Consider the following 23,467-nt stretch of genomic DNA (forward strand, 5'->3'; position numbering starts at 1 on the left):
TTCATGTCTACATGATCAGTACAAAAAAAGATACACACATTCTACATACACTCTGCCAAAAAAAAAAAAAAAAAGTGGAGGTACCCACTCAAAAGACCAGCCTTGTATCATGTGGGTACCTCTGAGGGAAAGGGGAAATAAGGGGGTGAAAAGCTTACAACTACAAAGAGTGCGGGAAAGTGGGAAAGTCGGGAATAGAGAGAGAGAGAGAAAAAAAAAAGCAAAAGTGTGAAAAGAGGAAACAAAAAACAGGGGAAAGAGGGAGAGAGAGAGAGAGAGAGAGGGAGAGAAAGAAAGAAAATCCTAAATAATTTTGATAATAATCACCAAGGGCGAAAGCCCACAGAGACAATCAGCCAAGCGTCTTCGAAAGTAATACATTGTCGAGGTGCTTTCCAGCGGAATTTTTTTTTTTTTTTTTTTTTTTTTTAACTGTGGGGACGAGAGCACGTATGGAATATTAGCACAGGGTAAAGAAAAATTATCTATGCCTCAAGAGAACGCAGCCTATAGTGAAAGAAGAGAAGACAATGAAGTGCTTACAAAATTAAATTCATTCGGTTACATTTTAAGACTTCAAAAGAAACATTTTTAATCCCTTTTTAAAAGAATTCAATGAAGGTGCCACTAAGCACCAATCTTGGGGAAAAGAAAACACGGAATACAATTTTGATGCACTTTGAGCTCATTCTGGCCCACTCTGCAGCGTTTGCCTCTTTACAGACTGTCTGATTTATTCTTTTGATACATATTATTATTATTTGTTTGCAAGATTTTTGTTTTACTTGTTTGCATTTGTATCTTTGTCCATAGATTCAAAATCTCGAGTTGTCTTTTGGAAGTTTTGATGACAGTCCTCATGACCTATCGTCAATATGGGGGAACTTGACCCAATGGGTATTCACTATGCCAAGTCTTTCGAGCTTCAGTATGACATGTCCCTACCTGGACGGTGATTTCTTTTCAAAAGCCGTTGCCACAGCATCATCTTGTGAGGTATTACATGAGCCACCGGGACTGTATATGTGACCGTGCATCACAAAGCGAACAAAAAGTCGCCCACACTGATTTTTTTTTTTTTTTTTTTTGTGAGATCTGAAAAAAGGTGAAATGGGTCAACCTGTCAAATCTTGACTTTTTTCATATTTTCTGAAAGAGCAAGCTTTTTCTTTCTACATTATGCTAAAATTTGAGATCATAAAATGAACAGGAAAGTGTGTTTTTTTAGCAGTTTATCTCGAACACTTTCTAATACACTTTTAGTGTCCCCTTTTCATAAAAAAAAACAAAAAAAAAAAACCCTGTACACACTCTTCACTCGCAATACTAATGACTGGTTAGAAAGTTTGCATCAGTCATTGGGAGAATGTACAAAGAAAGCATGTAAACATAATTTCAGCTTTGTATGTAATAAATCCCTTCATTATTGTTACTTCGTTGGATTACATACTGTTTTTCCCCATTCATCGCAGAGCTAGCACAGCATGTGGTTAAGATTCAGGGCTTGAGTAGACCATGTGATTCAATGCCTCTTTTCTGAGTTCACACTTTTTTTTTCTGAGTGTGTGCTTTCTTTCCAATATCTCAATAGGTTAGGAGAGTCTATTAATTGATACGAGTTATACATCATTTTAAAGCTTAAATTCCGCTCTTCCAGAATCTGCTCTGAACCATAAATTCATGTCCGACGATTTTTTTTTTTTTTTTTTTTTTTGGTTTTGTGATGCAGGGTCACATTATGATTTACATATGGCTGCTATAAATTTCCGGTCTGGATTAGAGTTTAATACTTTGTACTGGTTTCTTTTGGTTGATTCTAGAGACATTTTCAGAATAGAATAGAATAGAATTATTTTTTGACAACTGAAGAGTTTGTTTGCAAAAACCGATAAGCCCATATTTGCCAAATGGAGATATTTGCAATTAAAGGTCAAGGAAAAAAAAGAGAATAATAAGAAAATGTTTATTCTTTTGACCATAACTTCAAAATTGTACCTTTGTAGTGTCCAATCTATCATTTAAAAGGTATTATTTTATACTTTATGACAAAGACCGTACTTCAAAATCTTCAAAAAATGGACATATCGGTTTTTGCGAACAAACTCTTCAACTGATTCATATGTTCTATGTGATATTTATTGAGTGTAGTTAATATTATGCAGATCGGTCTAAGTCTGTTGCCACATACCATTTTGTTATTGTTGTTGTTAAGCTGTTATACTCATCATTAAGGACTGCAAGTTCTGAGAACAAGAATTAATGCGTTAAAAATGTAAAATGCTGCTTTAGAAAGAATAACTGCATTGTCATCGTATGCAGACATAGTTTTAATACAGAGGCAGTTGTAAAAATGTTAAAACTCTCATTGTCGATGCAACCGTGTTTCACACTGATACATAGAATTATGCATAATAGCATCGTAGCTGTAATAAGATGGATGATAAACCCTTTTTGCGTAATTATGTCTTCTACTTGTGGCCCTCGAAAGGTTCTTGGACATCAGATTTCTTGGACATCAGATTTGTTCAACTTTATGATATCTTATTTCTGTTTGTTGTTGTTGTTGTTGTTGATTGTTTTTGGCCTTTCTTGATTATTGCGATTACCTTATCGTTCAATACGGGACGTTTAGGTTTCACGTTCGATGTATCAAAAGGAGGAGGTTAATTTCTTTGTTTGTTTGTTTGTTTGTTAACTTCATTTTTCTTCCAATACATTAATTTCATACATAAATCAAGATTCATTTTTAGTAACATCATATAAAATATTACTCAGCAGATTACAATGTACATCATGATTCAAAGAAGAAAAATTAATGTGTAAATCAATTCTATAAAAAAATATAACTCGTATTATCAAATTTCCAAATAAGCACCTGAGAAATTTTGCGGAAGAAGTGATTCTAGCTCATAAAATAACTAACTACAAAACACACACACACACACACACACACACACACACACAAGAATAATAATCTCTTAAATGATTGAATGTCGATGTATTTCTTTTTTTTATAACTTTGGCTATTACTATTATAATTATCATAATATCATCGTATAATCAATGGCTAATTCTGTCTCTTTGCAACGGTTTTTTTTTTTTTTTTTTTGCCTTTATAGCTCAAAGTTGACAGCTATGACAAAGACTCGTTTCGATGGAAAATCACCCCGCAAGGTTTTTCGAACTTCAGGGTGAACTGCTTCTACCTGGACGGTAATGTCTTCAAACAAGCTGCCGCCTCAGCGTCATCCTGTAAGGTATACATGTCACCAATGACTTCACACTATGCTAATTTACATTGGACATCGACCTTTGTCTCCTGTCACATAATAATTCTTGACTTGCTTTCCCCCAACTTTAACCTTCCAATATTATTATGTAACGAGACTAGCGAGGGATGTAATATTTGCCGAAATGGAGAATGGTAGGGTACACTCATTGTCGTAGGTTGAATGTGATCAATGCAGATGATTGTGTAAATCGAATGGACAGCGCACAACTACATTGATATCACTGCGTTGTCGTTACAACCATTATTGGTAGAAATTTAGTTGGTTCTTTTTATATGAAATGAATGATATGCATGCACTAGTTGTAAAATCATTCATTAGCCTATAGCCGGATTTGTCGTGTTCTTTGTGATGAATTTTAAAAGGCGTTGGTTGCGCCAATACATTCTTTTCCACGTGTCGTGGCGTCTTCGTCGTCTCTATTCCTGATTATTTATAGCTATTCATCTGTTTGACACGGGTCGTTGCTTGTTTCATGTCATGTTGTTCATATGTATCATATGAGTCATACCCAAAAAGTACCTTTTTGATCTTTTATGTCTTCCCTTTTGTAGGCGTAATTATGATATAATATGTATGTGCTTTGTTTTATGCTGAAACGATTGACGTAGTAATGGAAAATAGACTCGTGAGTTTATGAAAAATGCCCCATTTACCGACGGAAAGACACATAGCACGGCAGACACATGTAGCTAAATGTATGCATTATTTGATTGGTATACATCTTTATATTGGAATGCATATTTTAGAATTATCCTGCAAGCATTCATGCGAAATAAGAGCTTGTGAATCATAGAGTTTTACCTTTATGATGCTAACAAGCGCGTGTTGACAAAGACGGAGGGTGGTATTTATTCTGCTCCTCAAATCAAATCTAAATAAATTACATGGTTTTAGAATGTTATTTTTTTTTATAAAACTAACCAAATGACAAAATAACAATCAAAATGCAGTTTCTACAACATGTATTATAACATCATTATAAATATTTGTAGTTACATATAAATAGAGGAAATGCAGTATATTTCAATTCAACAATTAAGCTGAAGATCGTCGGAATGAGAACGCCTTGACTGGGCTGATGGCTGTTTCGGCAATGGCCAGGTTAAACTCTCACGAAAAAAAGTTGTGATGATGTGTTGTGCCTGAGCAGTAAGAGCGTTAAATGTTTGTATTTGGGCCATATACGTGACCGTGCATCACAAAACGAACAAAAAGTCGCACCATAGGTTTTGCGTGAGGACTGAAAATAAGTGAAATGGATCTACCCAGCCGATTTTGACTTTTTTCATAAAAAAAAAAAACTTAAAAGCCCAATTTTCATCTCCACCAATACGGTACAATCCCTTTAATTTCAGTTTAATCTCATAATCGAAGTAAAAAGGGGTCATGAATACATAGATACAGAGTAATATTCACAAAGCATTACTAATTCATTGTTATTTTTGGCATAACAAAACAAAAGAGCGGCACCGACTCACCTCCTTCGGAGAGGGGATATAATATGTAGAGGTCGGTTACAAAGGAATGAGTGTGTAGGAATGATTTGAAAGAAAAAAAAATGTGGAATATTTTTCATACTTTCGTGGTATAATGAGTGTAACGTATATATAACGGTATTTGTTATCCAACAATGATGGAACCCGAACTTAGCCAAAAGTTTCAAATTTCATTACTTTTTAATGTATTGGCCAATCTCTTTCAAACTCCGTTGATGTCTTCTTATTTCGCAGCATTTGATGAATTTGCACAATAGTTAATTCCCATTTATCAAATGCTACCGTATTATTTTATTCATGTGTCAACATAATTACCGTCTTTTGTGCTGTGTTTTCCTCAATTTCTCACACTTTTATCATTCATACTATACCTCCCAGGGAAAATACAACTTCTCATGCGTGCCCTGTGTAATTGTGAGGAGTATCAATGATTAGACGATTTGAACTCGTGATTTATTGATCTAGTAACATGCGTTATTCTAAATATTCAGACGGAGACATCTTTAAACCACCAGTTTTGGTTCAAGTATATTTGGACACATTTTCATGCACACGCATTTTTAGAAAGAAATGTAAAAGAATGAAATTATATTTCCCCTCCACAGTCATTACTCAAAAGTCCCTAGATATTTTTAAAACAGAACCAAAAATGCCAAAATGAGTACAGCAGGTACTGCACATCGTATTCACATCGTTCTTGATCTTTTTTTTTTTTCATGAGTTCAACCGATGAAAATTGTTATTGCCCTTTAGTTTCCGTGATTTCTTGCGTTTGCCGAAGTTGTGTTGAACGACACCCACGCCATTGACGATTGATCCCAGCGAAACACACAGACTGCGTAGGGATCTGTACTCCCAAGGATTACTCGTTGGTTTTATTGGCCTACCCTGCCTTCATTATCCACTACTGATTAAATCCATTGTGGTAACTTTGATACGTGTACTTGCGATCATCATACAAGACGTGTGCCACGGACATTAACGGACATTAACGACATTAACGGATTAACGCCTTGCGGCTAGCCTGCTACACAGTATAATCATTAAGTACCTTTTGTCTCTGTACGGAACAATACGCGACAGCCGGATTGTCTGGATTTCAGACCCTCTGCTCGCATGCTTTCGCTGTAAAGTGACGCCTTCAACGTCGAAAACTGGAATAGGTTTAGGTTGATTTGCCTTCAGCAAAGGCTGTGAATTCGTCGCCGCGAAGTCCAGGTGGCAGAGGGTCTGGAAACCCGACTAGCAAATAGCTTTATCGTGCCTATCTCTTGAAAGCGCCGAGACCACCTCTCACGCTGGCTTTGGTATATAGAATATGAATATTTCTATCATATAAGAAATTCGATGGATTTTTGGTAAAAGGGGATGTACAACATCTTATCATTATAACTCTGCAAACTTCTAGATAGTGTAACATACATTCTACTTTCCACTTCTATCCAATTTACGACCACATCATGTACGCTGCCATTGGATGATGGCGCGAGCAAGTATAGGCCTAACAGCATTATAATATGTCACTCCTCATGACTTCTTTACTATATCTTTCCCTTCGTCATCATCATCATCATCATCATCATCACAAACATGACCTCATTAGATAAATAAAGACTATTGCAACATTAAACAGTGCGTAAAATGTACAACGCTGCGCAGCAATTCAAAAGTAAAAGCTGAAAAAATGTAATGCTGAATGTAATAGAGATACTGCTTTAATCTATAACTGCAATGCTGCCACTTTTAAACGAACCACTTCAAAGTAACATTAAAGTGCAGTACAATTGCTGAAAAGATGAGCTGGAAGAACGCATTGCATAGAGTGACAGTCCTTTGTGTGGGTAGAATCAAGAAACCTTATACAAGCACAACTTCTAATTGACGTTATCAGTTTGACAAGAATTCCACCTAAATGCATCTGCGAAATTAAGCAGAACTCTTCTTTAGATACATCATCGAGATTCATATATCAAAAAAAAAAAAAAAATGATAAATTGAGGCTGATACAGGGGCGGATCCAGGAATTCTTTAAAGAGGGGGCGCCTTTACAAAATTAAAGGGGGCGCACGCCCCCTCCATTTTTTTCATAGTATTTCTTTTGTTTAAGCAAAAAAAAAAAAAAAAAAGTGGGGCGCGCACCCGCTGCATTCCCCCACCCCCCCCCCCTCCAACCCGATTCGCCACTGTGATAGATGACTGGTAAACAGATTAACAGATTGACAAAACGGATATAAAATAATGTCAGATAACAGTCAGAAAGATAGAGATAGGTCGAAAGACCAGGAGCTATGTGATTACTCCAAGTGCAGTAAAACCTCATCTCTAGGGCGAATTAAGCAAAAATCTAATGGTGAAATCAAATATAAGAAATAATTGAAGCAGATAATATTAAAAACAAAACAAAAACTGTACACGATTTTAGTTTGAGGAAGCATTTTGGGTGAAACAGAATTTCATCATCCTTGACATTTTCATCACGTCTTCTTGCTCTTCTTAATTTGCATACGAAAAGTGCGACAAACCACGTGACTGTCCACTCTCGCAGTATGAGCATCCGTTGCGTGAGCTATCACAGCTATGACATGTACGTGTTGGCCGGGAAAGACAATGGGTAATGATCGATTCACGGTACCCATAGCGGAAGAGTTAATCTTCTCGGGACAAAAAAAAAAGAAGGTTTAGGGCGCTCAGGAGAAACTTCTATGTCTCAGATCTATTGTACGTGTAGCAACTTCTTTGTATGCCGATTTGTATATGCACAGTTTATTGGCGATCTTTAGAAACAGGGTTTGTTTTGTATTCTTTCTCCCATTTCACCCTTCCCGCGGCCCTTCGGTGGCTTTGGTTGTGGCCCCTTTCATTCACTAATTGGTTGCAGCACTTTTGATTATTTTACCGCGGCCCTTTGGACTCTTTGGTTGCGGCTTTTTCAATCGTTTCGCTGCAGCCTCCTCCATCACTATCTCTTGGCTGCAGTCCCTATATCATAGACCTATACATGACATGTACTTCAGCGATCCATAAACGTCAAACAGTAGACATCGGCTTGTGAACTGAATAGAGAGTCGAGTCATTTCACAAGATACCATACATGCTACAGAATATTATGACCTCCTCGAGACATGCTGTTTTTATGAAATGGTGTGTAATGTTTCACTACATGGTGAAATAAGTGTCTGTATCCATCACATCCAATGCATGTATATTTCTTTTGTTTCTGTTATTTCTTTTTGAATATACCTCTTGTACCAGCAATCAAATACCTTTCGCCCTTTCGTATATGAAACTTATGGCTCCTACCTACGATTTATGTAGACGAGAACCGCGTTGCAAATCATAGTGAGATATTAAAGGAAATAAGTGGTGAACAGATACTATAAAAACCTACTTCGTGTCCGTACATGCCTTGGTGAAGGCGATTTGAGATTGTGAACTGCCGCGTCAGACGAAATCGAATTTTAGTTGAATTGGTGTTGACGTGAAATTATCTGCTAACATTGCATATTTATTACATATTATTTAGCATATTTATTCATGATCGAATTTGCTTTTGAAACGAGAATAATAAAAATAATATTCTCGTTATTTTGGAGATTGCAAGTTTTTAAAGTACTGACAGACTTAAACAGATAGAAAGATATCTAGAATTGAAATAAATTGTTATGAGAGACAATAATGTTACTCTTGTCCATCCTCATGCAACCCACAACCCATGGTTTTGTAGCGTTTTCAACATGCCATGATTTCACAAGTGGTTACGGGTGCTTTTGTATAGGCCTACATAATTCACTGATTAACCCCCCCCCCCCCGAAAAAGAAAAAAAAAGAAAAAAGAAAGGAAAAGAAAAACAAAACAAGACAAAAGAAAGGAAAACAAACACACATACACACAAACACACAAACCCAAGATGACAAAAGTGTCCGCTTCTATATCATTTAAAGCGTCGCTGGCAGTGTGCACTGCATGCGTTGATAGGAATAAAGATAACAAACATACCTAACAATCTAAATCGAATTATAGAACTCTAAAAACATATAAAATCATAGCTTACTAAAACAAAGCAAGATGACGTGGAAACTATAATGACTTAGTCTTGTTTTTCTCAACTTTTGAAGCTGTACTTATTTTGTGAACTTAGGGAGATAAAATCAGCTCCACGAATCAGGTAACAACCTTTTGATAGTATCTGCTTTGCGCTCCCTACAAGGTTTGAAAACGTAACGTAATACTGTGCTAGTCACAAACGACGCCACGAGAGGGCGTTGTGCTAAAAATGTGGTTTGTCACACTTCTGACAACTTGGAGTGTGTTACTCATTCCAATCACAGTTGAGTCTTCCCTCTAAATATCAGCAAACTTAACTGTTTTGATCATTCTATGCGTTTCGGTTTGAAACTATTTTCATTTCATTTCATTTCATTTATTTATTTCAACACGGCACATGATTCAGCCAGACGGCTGTTCTTCCTCATGTCCGTGCATCATGAGGTAAAAATGACATACTTTTTTTTAAAAAACATATACACATGTACATGAAACATATATACAAAATACAATTAAATGAGACAAATCAGAACAAAATTAGAAAAAAAATATTTACATTAAGAAAAGAATGAATACATGCTTGGTTTACTTGAAAAAAAAGAAGATGGGGAATGGGTACAATATCACTGTGGTGTCAGATACAAATTCAAACTCCGTCTATAACCGCTAAAAATTGTTTGCTGTTTTACGCATGTTGGCAATGTATTCCATAATTTTGGACCTTGATAACTAAAACTCCTTTGCCTAAAGCAGGTTTTGATATATGGTAACTTGAATATCAGCGTTGTATTCCTTAAGGCATAATCAAAAATTTTCAACTCAAACATTTCACTTATATATTTAGGGGTTAAATTATAAGCGATTTTATACATTGTGCACAACATATGTTTTTTTCTTCTCATCTCAAGTGTGTCAACATCAATTTGTGAGTATAACAAATTAGTTGGGTATCTCGAATTCACCTGCAACACTGCTCTCAGAGAACGATTCTGAAGAATTTGAAGACGCTGAATATAACTCTGATTAACATTTGACCATATAACATCACAATAGTCAAAGTTACTTTGAATGATGGATTTATAAAATGTAACAGCTGTTTCAACTGATATAAAATGTCTTATTCTCTTTAACAGATACAAATCTCTGATAATGCGTTTACACAAATGTTCAATATGATGGCTCCAGTCTAGTGACTGATCAATATACACACCGAGATATTTACAATAAGGAACTTGAGTTATTCTAACATCATTTACAATCACATTCAAATTCACATGTTTAACCTTTTTTTTTAGATCCTATTAACATAGTTTCACATTTTTCCAAATTAAGGGCTAATCGGTTACATATTAGCCAATCTGCAATACAGGCCATATCATGGTTTAAATTTTCTTCCATCTGTTTTACATTTTTACCAGACACATAAATACACGTATCGTCAGCATATAATGCAACCGATGAACGTTGTAAGCAGTTAGGCAAATCATTGATATAGATTGTGAACAAAAGTGGGCCAAGATTGGACCCTTGGGGGACTCCACATGTTACGCTAAGTGATTTCGATTGAAAACCATTCACCTCAGTATATTGTGTGCGATTGCTGAGGTAATCCTTAAACCATTCACATGCGTGGGGAGCCATGCCAATCATTCGCAGCTTGTCTACAAGTATGGCGTGGTCCACTGTATCAAAGGCTTTTCTTAGGTCTATACTAACCATTCCTGTCATTCTACCATCATCCATAGAGGAGAGCCAGTCTTCTGTAATGTTCAATAGCGTGGTCATTGTTGAATGTTGTGGGCGAAAACCTGACTGGTTTTTGTTAATGGCGTCTACTGAATGCAAGTAGGAGTAAACCTGATTGTACACAATCTTTTCAAGCATCTTCACAGTGATCGGCAGAATGGAGATTGGTCGATAATTATTGACATCTGTCTTCTTTCCCTTTTTATGAATAGGGATGATTTTTGAACATTTCAGTGATGTCGGAATTTTACCAGTTTTAAAGGACAAATTGAATATAAAGGCTAATGGTGCAATGATATACTCAGAAGCGGCTTTTAACAGACTCAGAGGTAGCGTACCCCCTTCACTGGATTTTTTGTTCGGTAGAGCCCGCAATGCTTTTTCAACATCTGATTCAGAGATTGGCTGAAAACTAAAGTTTGGTTGATTGACTGATACGTACTTCCTGTAGCCAAAATTACTATCTTGTGTGACGCTCCTCTGTATGTTTTGACCAACTTCACTGAAATAAACATTAAATCGATCTGCAACCTCTTCTGATCTCATCAATGCACCATCTTTACCTTGTAAATACACTGGATCTTGATCTTTCTTCTTCGATGGCATAACATGCTTCAATGATTTCCATACCTCATGAGAATTTCTGTCATTTGTTTCAACAGTCTTAGTGATATACTCAGATTTAGCCTTTCTTATTTCTGTAGTGACCTTATTTCTTAATATTCTATACTCACTCCAATCTCTGTCTTCTTTCGTTTTCTTTGCTGTTTTCTTTTGTGCATTTCTTACATGAATCAACTCTAATATCCTTTTTGTCATCCACGGGGATTTTTTCTTTCTTACTCTATGCTTTTTAATGGGAGCATGTTTATCAACAATAACCGCTAACGTATTTTCAAAATAACCATAAGCATCATTTACATCATCTTTAGTTCTCAATTCATGCCAATCAATGTCAGCAATTTCTTTAACGTATGCTTCCATATCTATACGCTTTACGTTACGTACCATAATATACTTGTGTTGGTTTGGGGGGTTGGCGTTTGATCTGTGTTCCGATCCCCACGTACAATGGATTAAATAATGATCACTCAGAGCTACATGAATAACTCCACTCTGTCTTATTTTATCAGAATTATTTGTAATAATGAGATCCACTAATGTTGAAGTCACATTTGTTACTCTAGTTGGTTCAGTTATGACTTGCTTCAAATCAAAGTTATCCAATATCTGACAAAACCGTTTCGACTGCCACAAAGTTCGATCTAACATATCACAGTTTATATCACCAATAATAACTACGTCCATGTTGATATCGTCAATTCTTTGGAAGAGTGCCTCAAAATTCTGAAAAATTTCTACACCAGAGTTTGGCGGTCTGTACCATACCAACACAAGAATATTTTTCATGTATGTAAACTTCATTTCAATCGGTAATATCTCCAACTTTTCATCTACTAAATCTACACGTAATTCGTAATTAACGCTCGACTTAATATATGCGGCAACTCCTCCTCCATTTCTGTCTCTGTCTTTGCGTATTAAATCATAACCATCTATTTTAAGTTCAGAATCATCAGTGTTTTCATTTACGTGCGTTTCACTTAGTGCGAACACATCAGGGAGAATTTGTTCATGCAACAATCGAATCTCTTCTATGTTTTTCAACAAAGACACGCAGTTGAGATGAGTGAATGTGAATCCTTTACACTGACGGACTTTTTGAATAAGAACATCTGTATGGTCATCTTTACAAGGACTTACGTAACAACCTTTCTGCTCGTTTACAACGCCTGATATTGATATTGGTCCTGCACAGGTATCATCTGACAAGGAATGAAACGGAATTTCTCTAAACAAACACAGATCACAAATCCAGTCAGAGTCAGATTCAAATATTTTTCTATGTACATTTGTGCACTTTAAGTGACACCACTTCTGGCAATATGCACACATCAAACCATTTTGATTATTTCTAACCGGAGTGCTACATGCAATGCATGGAAATCGAACCGGCATATTACAGAGATACAGAGTATATCGCTCACTTGATTCTCTTACAGTCAGTTGTGCCTGCGTTCCAGCTTCTCAAGATCTGCAGTTGTGGTTATTGGGACTTTCCTATCGTCGTTCGTCAGAGCCGTGATTCTGCCATCCAGGGTCCAAACTCGTTTGACCTTCACATGCTTTCGCACCTCATTGATGAGTCGTTGTCTGGTCGTCGTCAGGTCCTCGTGTATGTAGACACGCGTACCTTTGAGATCGGCTCGCTTCTTGTATATTTCCGCTCTCTTGTTGTGGTTTGCGAACTTCACTATGATCGGCCTCGTCTTCTGTCCATCCCACTCTCGCGGAGTGACGCGATGACTCCGATCGATGTGCAGCGGCGCGATGTCGATCTTGAGCTTCTCCCGGACGACGTCGATGACCAGCTGATCCGTGTCCTCGTTTTTACGTTCCGGAATTCCTTGAAAGCGTAGGCAATTCCTGCGACTGTATTGTTCTTGCCCTTCACAGACTCGTTCGAGGTGATCAACCTTTTTCTGCAGTTTGTCAACTGTTTCGGCGAGTGACGTGATCTTTTGTTGTTGTTGAAGGAGGTCCATTTCAATTGCCCTGTATACCTCCTGGGTTACTTGTTCCCGGATTGCTGCCACAATAGCCTCCACCAGTCGACTATAACGTCCTATACTATAACGTCCTGAAGCAAATATTGCGTACAGTATTGGCTCTACATATTCCCAGAGACAATACGTGTAGAATTGAAGTACAAAATATGAATAACAGGATGGCTTCGGGCATGATCAAGGAAATTCGTTAAGCAATTGCATGCGAGCGGCATGTGAAAGGTTCATGTCATTGCTTAATTTCCATTAGAATCATTCATTTGTTTTTCTTAGGTCTCTCTAATTCCAAGACTGTCAACCTAGTACAGGGCTCACTCCTGTAAATATAATGGACTATCCCTGAGCGCTTCACGAAATTGAACCAAAGATACTAGATATGGGAAGAAAACATAAACATAATAAAAGTCATAAATGCAATTTGGCCAAAAAAAAAAAGACTATAATAATATTTATTACTATTTCTTTAATCTATTTATTTATTTATTTATTTATTTTTATTTATTTATTTTATTTATTTATTTATTTATTTTTTTATTTTTTTTATTTTTTTTTATTTTTTTTTATTTTTTTTTTTTTGGGGGGGGGGGAGGACTCGTAATCTTGCTTTGCGAACCCTTGGACAGAGTTTGACATGAAGAACCCCCTTAGAAATTTGATTGAAGAAAGGGTACATCTCACTTTTATTTTCAGATAAGTGTTGATAAAAAACCTCATTTCTCCCAGCGATTTTAAATACAGAGATTATATATATATATTTTTGACACACGTCTCTTAGGGGAAGGAAATATGCGCTTGACCCCTGTAGCAGAAGCGTAGTTGAACGGGGATTTTCACAAATCGCCGGGATTTGTAACAACGCCTGGAAATGTAAAAAAAAAAAAAAAAATCAATATCGACGGGGAATGTAAAAATGCTGTCACGGAATGTTAAAATCATGTGAAGAGTTTGTTCGCAGAAACCGATAAGTCCATTTTTTGAAGATTTTGAAGTACGGTCTCTGTCATAAAGTACAAAATAATACCTTTTAAATGATATATTGGTCACTACATAAATAAAGGTACATTTTTGAAGTAATGGTCAAAAGAAGCAAAACTTTTCTTATTATTCTCTTTATTTTTCTTGACCTTTAATCGCAAATATCTCCATTTGGCAAATATGGACTTATCGGTTTTTGCGAACAAACCCTTCATGCGCTTCAATGGTATGACCTACCGACGGTATGTAGAAGAACTCGATGTCTAACAAAATTGCTGATGAACCATTACCGCTGCTTCAATACTTTTGTAAACCTCACAAGCGATTTTCACCAAGCTTGGCAGATAACGTCTTTATGGTGATAATTTTTATGATCGTATTTCTTTGAATGATCCCCCCTTCCCGACGAAGGAGAAAGGAGAGAGGAGTTGAATCAGAGTACATGAGCTGTATTTTTTATCTCCTTCCGTCAAATCGAAAAAGATAGAGCTAAGATTTTCATGTTCATTGAGACATATCCAGCAGCAGAAGGGGGAGAGGGAGGGGGTTGAAGCCTTGGAGTCCATAAACACTGTATTTGTATCTTATTCTCTCAAATTGAAAAAAAAAAAATAGCGCTAAGCTAAGTGCTTTAAAGACATAATGACTTAAATTGCATGTTTGATTATGGTGGATTCAGGGATGTTCTAATGGAGGAGGGATGGGCGGAGAACTGTGATTTTCCGCCTTTTCTTCACCTTCTTAAATATCTGTGACGGATTTCCACCAAAGTTGGCAGATAGCACCTTTATGGTGATAACATCACAATTAGTTAAACTGACCCCCACCTCCCCCGACACCGCCCGAAAAGGTTGGAGGGAGGAGATGGAGCATCAGAGCCCATTTACCCTTACTTCTTTGTTTGTTTGTTTTTCTGTCTAATCGAAAAAAAGATAGAACTAAGTTAGTGCCATGAAGACATTAATGACTGATATTTCATTTTTTAAATGGCGGATCCAGGAGTGCACTGAAGGGGGTGGGTTGGGGGAGATAGAGGATGCGAATTTTGTTTCACTTTTCAGCATCTTTTTAAATCATGTATGCAGAATATCACCAAATTATCACCAAAACAAGAACGTATAAATGCATAGAATATAATGACAAACACAGCGAACGTCCGTGATGGAAAGCAAAAATGGATTTGTTCTGGTTGAGATGGCCGCTACCTTAATAACTCAAAAGACACGGGGAGCATCTGTCACTAATAAGTGGCACTGTTCCTTTATCTCCTACTTTGAAATTCATGGACTTATTCTACCAACGAACATCAATGAGCAAAACATTTTCCTTTTGCTAATGCAGGATTAGTTTTTGTACGTTCGTCTACGAGAGATGAATAAAGTGTTTTCTTTGATTCCTCAGCATGAAAAGATAAACAAGCTTTTATAATTGAAAACTGGCAATGATTACTGAGGATTTCGCATAGAGTTCGTTTTCGACATAAAATTGTTGTTTGTTGTAAATAGAATGCGTTTCCATCTTCAGAAAACTGTATTGATCAATATCTTGTTGATTCCGAACGTCTGTGAGCTATATGCGAACCTCCCTGATGAAAACTAGGCTATATGTATCTTTGTTGGGTTATAGAGACTGCCTAGATCAGGTACATCTTAAAGTAGCAATTTCTTATTTTGAAGTACGGTGCGTAAATTTGAGAAAGTGTTTAGCGGAAGAGTAATATTTCAACAGAAAAAAAAGGCCGAATTTGATTAAATCATCAGCTGGCTACCATTGCGTACAAATTAAGAGTACAAGCTTAATATTCTACCAACACATACAAATTCCCCTCAAGATACTTTGTTACGATTCTGATCTGAATCGGATCGTTGCATGCTGTGAATATGCAGTATTATTCCTCAAGGATGTTCGCTGCTCTGGACATAGAAAACTTCCGCGGTGAATAAAAACTTGTTCTTCTGGGAAGATCCTGGTATAATTGGGTTCATATTAAAGCTTGAATTATAATTTTTCATTAAAGTTGAACGATTTTGAGTAATTCCTACTTTTTAGATTTGGTGTAGTTGCTCAATTGTACATCGTTCAAAATTTTGACCCATATACATCACTTTTTGTCGCTGAATATCGTGTACATCTGAATAATTCATACTGGCCCTCGTAGATATCCAGATGGGATTGGATCAACAACGACATTGATGGATCACGATCGTCCGTGATTATATGAAGGGTTTGTTTGCAAAAACCGATAAGTCCATTTTTGAAGATTTTGAAGTACGATCCCTGTCATAAAGCACAAAATAATACCTTTTAAATGATATATTGGTCACTACATATAAAGGTATATTTTTAAAGTTATGGTCAAAAGAAGCAAAAATTTTCTTATTATTCACTTTATTTTTCTTGACCTTTAATCGCAAATGTCTCCATTTGGCAAATATAGACTTATCGGTTTTTGCAAACAAACTCTTCATATGTTTTAATAACGATCGGTCGAAGTGTAAAATGAGTTTAAGCGAGCACGATGTTTGTATACACCGCGCTGTCCTCTGCATGTATTGGTTCCCTGCCCTTAGTGCTGCTTGAAAAAAAAAATGACTGTTCACATATGTCTCTTTTCAATTGATTTCCTCATGATTTTGTTTATACCAGTACATCCTCATACATGTTGATATTAATGTAAATGATTGGCACTGCTTGAGGAAGGTCAACCATTCAATAAAAATTATCAAAAAAAATGATACTTGGTCACATTGATATTTTTATCATAAGAACGAAATATTGATGAGGCAATAGTAATGCAGAAATAAAATTAACGTTGAAGACATTTATAAACATGCAGTTTCTATGGAAATGGCTGTTTATTTCGTGTACTGGCATAAATTTCATGGTGTATTGGTGTGCGTTTTAATCATGTAACTCCTTGCAATTTCTTATTTTCTGTCTTCCAACATGTTTTGACGATTTTTTTTAATGTATCAACTGGACAACATATCGACAATAGAATCCATGGAATCGTTCTTGGAAGTACCCAAAGCTTCACGAAGGAGGGGGGGGGGGGGTCCTTTCACAACTAAAGAGACCTAAAGTTTGGACGATAACAGTTCCATACATAGTACACAAGCATTATTCTCTCTTGCATACACTGTCGAAGAGTAGACGTGAGTGCTAAAAAAAAAATGAAAATGAACAAGAGAGTATGTACCCTCAGTAAAGAGAGATATTGCAATGATATTAGTACAATAACAGTTCTTACATCTCACGATTAACCAGTTGAAGAGGGACTGAATTTGCTACAGCACGCTTGACTCATAGACACTTGCCCAAGTATTCTCGGGACTCGTCCAACGGGCTTCTACACGGACGTTGTATTTGTGTTAAGCCACTTAATTAGTCACTGTCACTAGTTTAATCGATTTTCTTCTATTTTAACGATTACGCCATGTTTTTGATTTGGGTTGTTCTTGTTTGCTTTTCTCAAGATAAAAGATATGAAGCTGTCGCTAATCTATTGGAATGACTATTCTAAACATCGATTAACCATGGGAGGTCACTTTGCCCAATGGGTTTTCACTCTACCAAGTCTGTCAAGCTTCAGTCTGGATTGCCCTAACCTGGACGGTGGTTTCCTCTCAACAGCCATCGCCTCAGCATCATCCTGTCAGGTATGTCAGGACGATGAATATAAAAATTGTAAGGTTTATGTATCATTTACATAACTTTGGTCGCTATTAAATGTCGTGTCTGTGTGAATAATTTGTATAGACACCGTAGCTGTCTGTTTGAAGATCCAGTTGGGATTGGATCAAGAACGGCATTGATGGAATACGATAGTCCTTGTTATCTATTTAACGATCCCTGGTAGTGTAAAGGGGGCTTAACGGAGAACAGTGTTTGTATACACCGCGCTGTGCTCTGCATGTATTGGTTCCCTGCCTTTCGTGCTGCTTGAAATCCATGGGTCTTCACAGATTAATTTAGTCTCTTTTGAATTGATTCCCTCGTTCTTTTGTTTGAATATTTTGTTCCATACACTTTCCAACAGCTGAACTTGGTAAAAAAAAAAAAAAAAATCCTATACATCTACTATTCATAAGTCTATCGTTTGATTTCAGTTTTCGCAAATGTTTGTCTTAATTTGTTTGTTTTAGACCCGACATTTGATTTGGTTTTCTTATATCTCTATAAATCATTCAAATAGCCTAGAAACATGCATTGTCTCTCAATTTGTTTATCTAAAACAAGTACTTACCAGTGCATTTTAATACATTTGATATAACGGTACAATATTGGCACTGCTGAAAGAAGTCTACACCATTTTAATGGAGATTATCTAAAAAAAAAAAAAGATATTCGGTCACATTGATAACTCTCTGTAATGAAAATGAGATATTGATGACGCAAAAGAGAGGTTGAAAAAAAGAATAACAATGAAGATATACTAAAGATGCAGTTTATGTGAAAATGGGTGCTCATTCCGTTTAATGATATTAGTCATATTATGGTGTATTGGTAGGTTTTTAATCATCTTAGTCTTTGCGACTTTGCATTTTCTCTTCTCCCACGTGTTTTGACGATTTTCTTTTAATGTATCAACTGTTCTCCATATCATATCAATAGTAGAATGCATCATAATTATGGGAGCATTCTTAACCTAAAGCTTCACGCAAGGGGTTCATTTAACCACTAGGCCTAACGTTTGGACGATATCATGCCTGGTACGCAAAACATCCTCTCGTACATAATATACTGCTTGAGAGTATACGTGAATAAAAAATAAATAAATAAACAGAGTATACCCTAAACTAGAGCAGTAAAGAGAGATCTTGCAATTATTATGTATCAATAAAAGATATTTTACATCTCACGATTAACCAGTTGAGGACGGACTGAATTTGCTACAACACGCATTTTCCTATAGACACGCCCGAGTATCTCGAGACTTGTCCTACAGGCTTCTACATGATCGTTGTATTTGTGTACATTCATTTAATCAGTCACTATCTCTATGTTTAATGTATTTTATCTGTTTTAAGTTTACGCCATGTTTTGGAAGACCACTTCGAGTAAACTTTAAAAAAATAAAAGATAAAAACCTTCATTTTTTTTTTGTCCAATAATGTTCTATTTAACTGTGATGGTAAGGCAGCATTGTATATACAAATTAGAACGTATATTATTATGACAATTAACATTTACATTAATTGTGGAGAGGCCATTTTGTGTGATGGACTTGGGTCGTTCTCTGATTCATATACATGATATTCTGCCATAGAGATGAGGGAAGGATGATAGAGGGCGCTACAATAATATTATGAATGTAAGAATGACCCACGTCCTTCATTCTTACATCAATATAAGATTTGACTCATTCATTTCAGGCACTTCCGGGGGTAATTAGGATTTATCATTTATACACAAGATGAGTCCATGCATAAGCTACAATTTCCCATGTCAAACTGAAATTTGGCCAAAAATTGGACTTGGGTCGTTCTTATATTCGGGTCTTCAATTTATCATTAAGAAAGCATATTCAGGGTGTTTATGTGTGTCAATACAATCTGTATCCTTGGCGAGTGTCCTTGCTGTGTGGAGGTATGTGTTTCCACAAATGTGCTGCCGATCTTTCCAAAGGAAGCGTATCTATCAATCTGTTGCTTTATATAGTAAAAGCTGCCAATTCTACACTTTCGACAGTTTACAGGTCATGTTGTAGCAATCCACTTTCTATGCGGTCTGAGAAATACAAAACGTGACCTGAAGCCTACATAGACACAACCCAGTATTTATATAATATGATGCCACATTTAGCCTTTCACCCATTTAGTAATAATTCTTATGAAAAGAAAAATTGGTTTTCACACCACGAAAAGAAGGGAAATTTGTTCCTCTTGCTGCCAGGAGGATGTCTAATTAGTTTGGAATAAAAGTTTGAATGAACCTTCGTGAAAATGTTACCTTTTCAGGCCAGTAAGCAGGATTTATATGGATGGGTTTAGATATATATATATTTTTTTTTAAATCGCCAAAAGAGGGAGGAGGAATTGAAAGGTCATAGTCCGTAAACTCTGGAATCTTCTGAATCTTTTTCCGTCAAATCAAAACAAATAGAGCTAAGTCAGTGCTCTGAAGACATTAATGACTGAAATTTCATGTTGTAATATGATTCAGGGTGAAATATCGTATTCAAGAATTTGGTGATAATCTGCCATACTTGTTTTAAAAAGATGCTGAAAAGTGAAACAAAATCCGCCTCCTCTATCTCCCCCAACCCACCACCTTCAGGGCACTCCTTGATCCGCAATTTTTAAACATGAAATATCAGTCATTACGGCTTGTGCCGAAAGGGTGGGTTGGGTGGTGGCGCGTCGCGCTAATGGGAACACCACCCTTCGTCCAAAGCCCCCCCCCCCCCGGTTTTGCCGAAAGGGTGCGTTGGGAGCGTTGGGTCGCGTCGCGTTGACTGGAACCCCTGCCACCCTTCGTCCAAAGCCCCCCCCCCCCCCCCCGGTTTTGCCGAAAGGGTACGTTGGTACTTTCTCTCATGTAATATTAAAAGACGAGTTTTGAATTTATATTTGACCATCAAACAACCATTTCAAAGAGGCTATCGTCCGGATCGGTTTACACTCCATTACCACTTGGTCTACAGCCAGTTGGTCTAATAGACTGTTTAATATCAGTTGGTCTAATAACCAGTTGGTCTAGTCATGATTTCGTCCAATTACTGTTTGGTCTAATTGTTATTTGGTTTAATTTGGTTTTATTATTATTACAAAGAACATTAAGTAAACCACCAGAGTAACAACAATGAAGGGATTATCAGATTAAACTGAAATTAAATATGCATCATTAACCCATTCTGTCCATAATTAATGCCAACTTTCAAAGCAGTAGCACTATTCTTTCAAAAGTTATTAGAGTTGAAAGTGAAGAGTGTGGACAAGGTTTTTCAGAAATGAAAAAGGGATTCTAAAGACACACCTAATCACACTATTCTACCAAAAATGTTAGAGATAAATGGCTAAAAAAAAAAGCACTTTCCTGCCCGTTTTATGATACCAAATTTTAGCATAATGTAGAAGAAGACCCGCTCTTTCAGAAAATATGAAAAAGTCAAGCTCGGCTAGGTTGACCCATTTCACTTATTTTCAGTCGTCACGCAAAATCAGTGTGTGCGACTTTATGTTCGTTTTGAGGTGCACGGTCACAAATGGTCTAAAATAAAACCGAATTTGTCCAATATACATTTGGTGTACACATCATTAATTTTGGTCCATTGCCCAGTTGGTCTAGCCTCTGTCTGTCATCATTTAGTCTACACCCATTTAGTCTAATAACCATTGATCTTATTGTCATTTGGTCTGATAGCCAGCCTCCTGGTCTAATCAGGTACCATTTGGTCCAATCATCATTTCGTCTACGGTATATGACCAACTGGGCTTTTTTTCGGGGGGGGGGGGAGGGCCTTTTTATTGATGTGTACACCAAATTTATATTGGACAAACTTGGTTTTATTTTCGACCATTTGATGATTAGACGAAATGGAATTAGACCAACTTATAGTAGACCAAAAATAGACCAAATGGCTATTATTAGACGAATTGACTGTACACCAAATAGTAATTAAACCAAATAACAATTAGACCAAACAGTAATTGGACGAAACGATGACTAGACCAACTGTTTATTAGACCAACTGATATCAAACAGTCTATTAGACCAACTGGCTGTAGACCAAGTGGTAATGGAGTGTAAACCGATCCGGACGATAGCCTCTTTGAAATGGTTGTTTGAAGGTTAAATATAAATTCAAAACTTGTCTTTTAATATAGGTTTTACCGGCCAATTTCGCACTTTTGTCAGTCCATTTGATAAAAGGTTCATTCAATTTAGCGAAAATCCTCGTCACTGCACATTCTGTCATTCAAAATTGCACTTTTTTAAATTCATGAAATTCTTCCGTCGAGATGTTTTCATTGCAACTGATTGACAAATGAGACATCGACGTAAATAAGCACTGAATTGATCAGTGTTTTAGCAGTAGCCATGATAAAAAAAAAAATCATGGGCGTACATGACGTTACTCGAGCAGGATTCGAACCTACGACCTCCTGATCACCGGACAGGCGTCATCTCCACTAGACCACCGAGCTTTTGCCCGACAGCAAGTGTTGGTTCTAATCCTTATAGCATGCAGCGGGTACTGCTTTGTTATTTAAATTCATGAAATTCTTCCGTCGAGATGTTTTCACTGCAACTGATTGACAAATTGCCCTACATCGACGTAAAATAGCACTGAATGCTATAAGGATTAGAACCAACACTTCCTGTCGGACAAAAGATCGGTGGTCTAGTGGAGATGACGCCTGTCCGGTGATCAGGAGGTCGTAGGTTCGAATCCTGCTCGAGTATGTACGCCCATGATTTTTTTTATCATGGCTACTGCTAAAACACTGATCAATTCAGTGCTTATTTACGTCGATGTAGGGCAATTTGACAATCAGTTGCAAATTGCAACTTGTTCGTTCAATTTAGCATTTCGGTCAATGAAATTCGCACATGTGCCTTTCGAATTCAGAAAAAGGGCATTCAAATTGGCACGTGCTCTTCAGTCATTCAAATTCGCCAGCACTGGCGGAAAATGGTATTTCAGTCATTCAATTTCGCGTATGGGCAGTCAAATTCCAAATATGTTCATTCAAATTGGCGTAATGTTATTTCTATTTTGAAAAGGTGAGAACCGTGATTTATATGTATTTAAATGTGATTTTTTGTTTCATCCACACACTGTTAAGTACTAGGTGTTTCAAAAAACATTTCCCACTTTTGATCATAAATATATCAAAAACTATTCATTCGATAAAACTGTCATTGATGTGAGTAATAGCTGAATAGTGTACAATTTGGTTGGAGGTAATTTGCACGTGAAAGCATAAATCAGTTTCATTAAATCTAATATTGATTGTGAAGTAAGGTTTCCGATTTGGGTCAAATTTTAACCCTGTGTACAAAAATTGAACTTCGCACAGGAACCAATGATGTGTATGTGAGTGTGTGCTGACAATGGCCCTGAACAATGGACATACCTGAACCACCTGTTGACTAGGCGTCAGTCTGGTGCTCCCTGGCACAGGAATGCTTAATCAATAATTCATGTGGATTGCCCTGGGCACTGCTAGTCTGAATTCATGCACGGTAAAGTGCTTGCAAACACCACATTTCATTCCAGCTGGCAATCATTTTCAAATTGTGCTTCTGACATATCACTAAATTTGGGATATGAATAAG

The 23,467-nt window shown here is 36.7% G+C and overlaps 2 protein-coding genes across 2 annotated transcripts in view; both read left to right on the forward strand.

The window, feature by feature from the left end:
- The window catches only part of LOC140226632 (uncharacterized), a 53,778-nt gene extending 49,928 nt beyond the window's left edge, over positions 1 to 3,850 (forward strand). The window contains exons 5-6 of the mRNA XM_072307078.1: positions 3,120 to 3,257; positions 3,845 to 3,850. Coding sequence (XP_072163179.1) covers positions 3,120 to 3,257; positions 3,845 to 3,850 — 144 coding nt within the window. The remainder of the gene's footprint in view (positions 1 to 3,119; positions 3,258 to 3,844) is intronic.
- The window catches only part of LOC140246800 (uncharacterized), a 195,886-nt gene that overhangs the window by 132,841 nt on the left and 39,578 nt on the right, over positions 1 to 23,467 (forward strand). Inside the window, 1 exon segment of the mRNA XM_072326132.1 lies at positions 17,659 to 17,841. Within this exon segment, the coding sequence (XP_072182233.1) occupies positions 17,659 to 17,841 (183 nt within the window).

Source organism: Diadema setosum, chromosome 3 (genome assembly GCF_964275005.1).
Source record: "Diadema setosum chromosome 3, eeDiaSeto1, whole genome shotgun sequence".
NCBI lineage: Eukaryota > Metazoa > Echinodermata > Echinoidea > Diadematoida > Diadematidae > Diadema > Diadema setosum.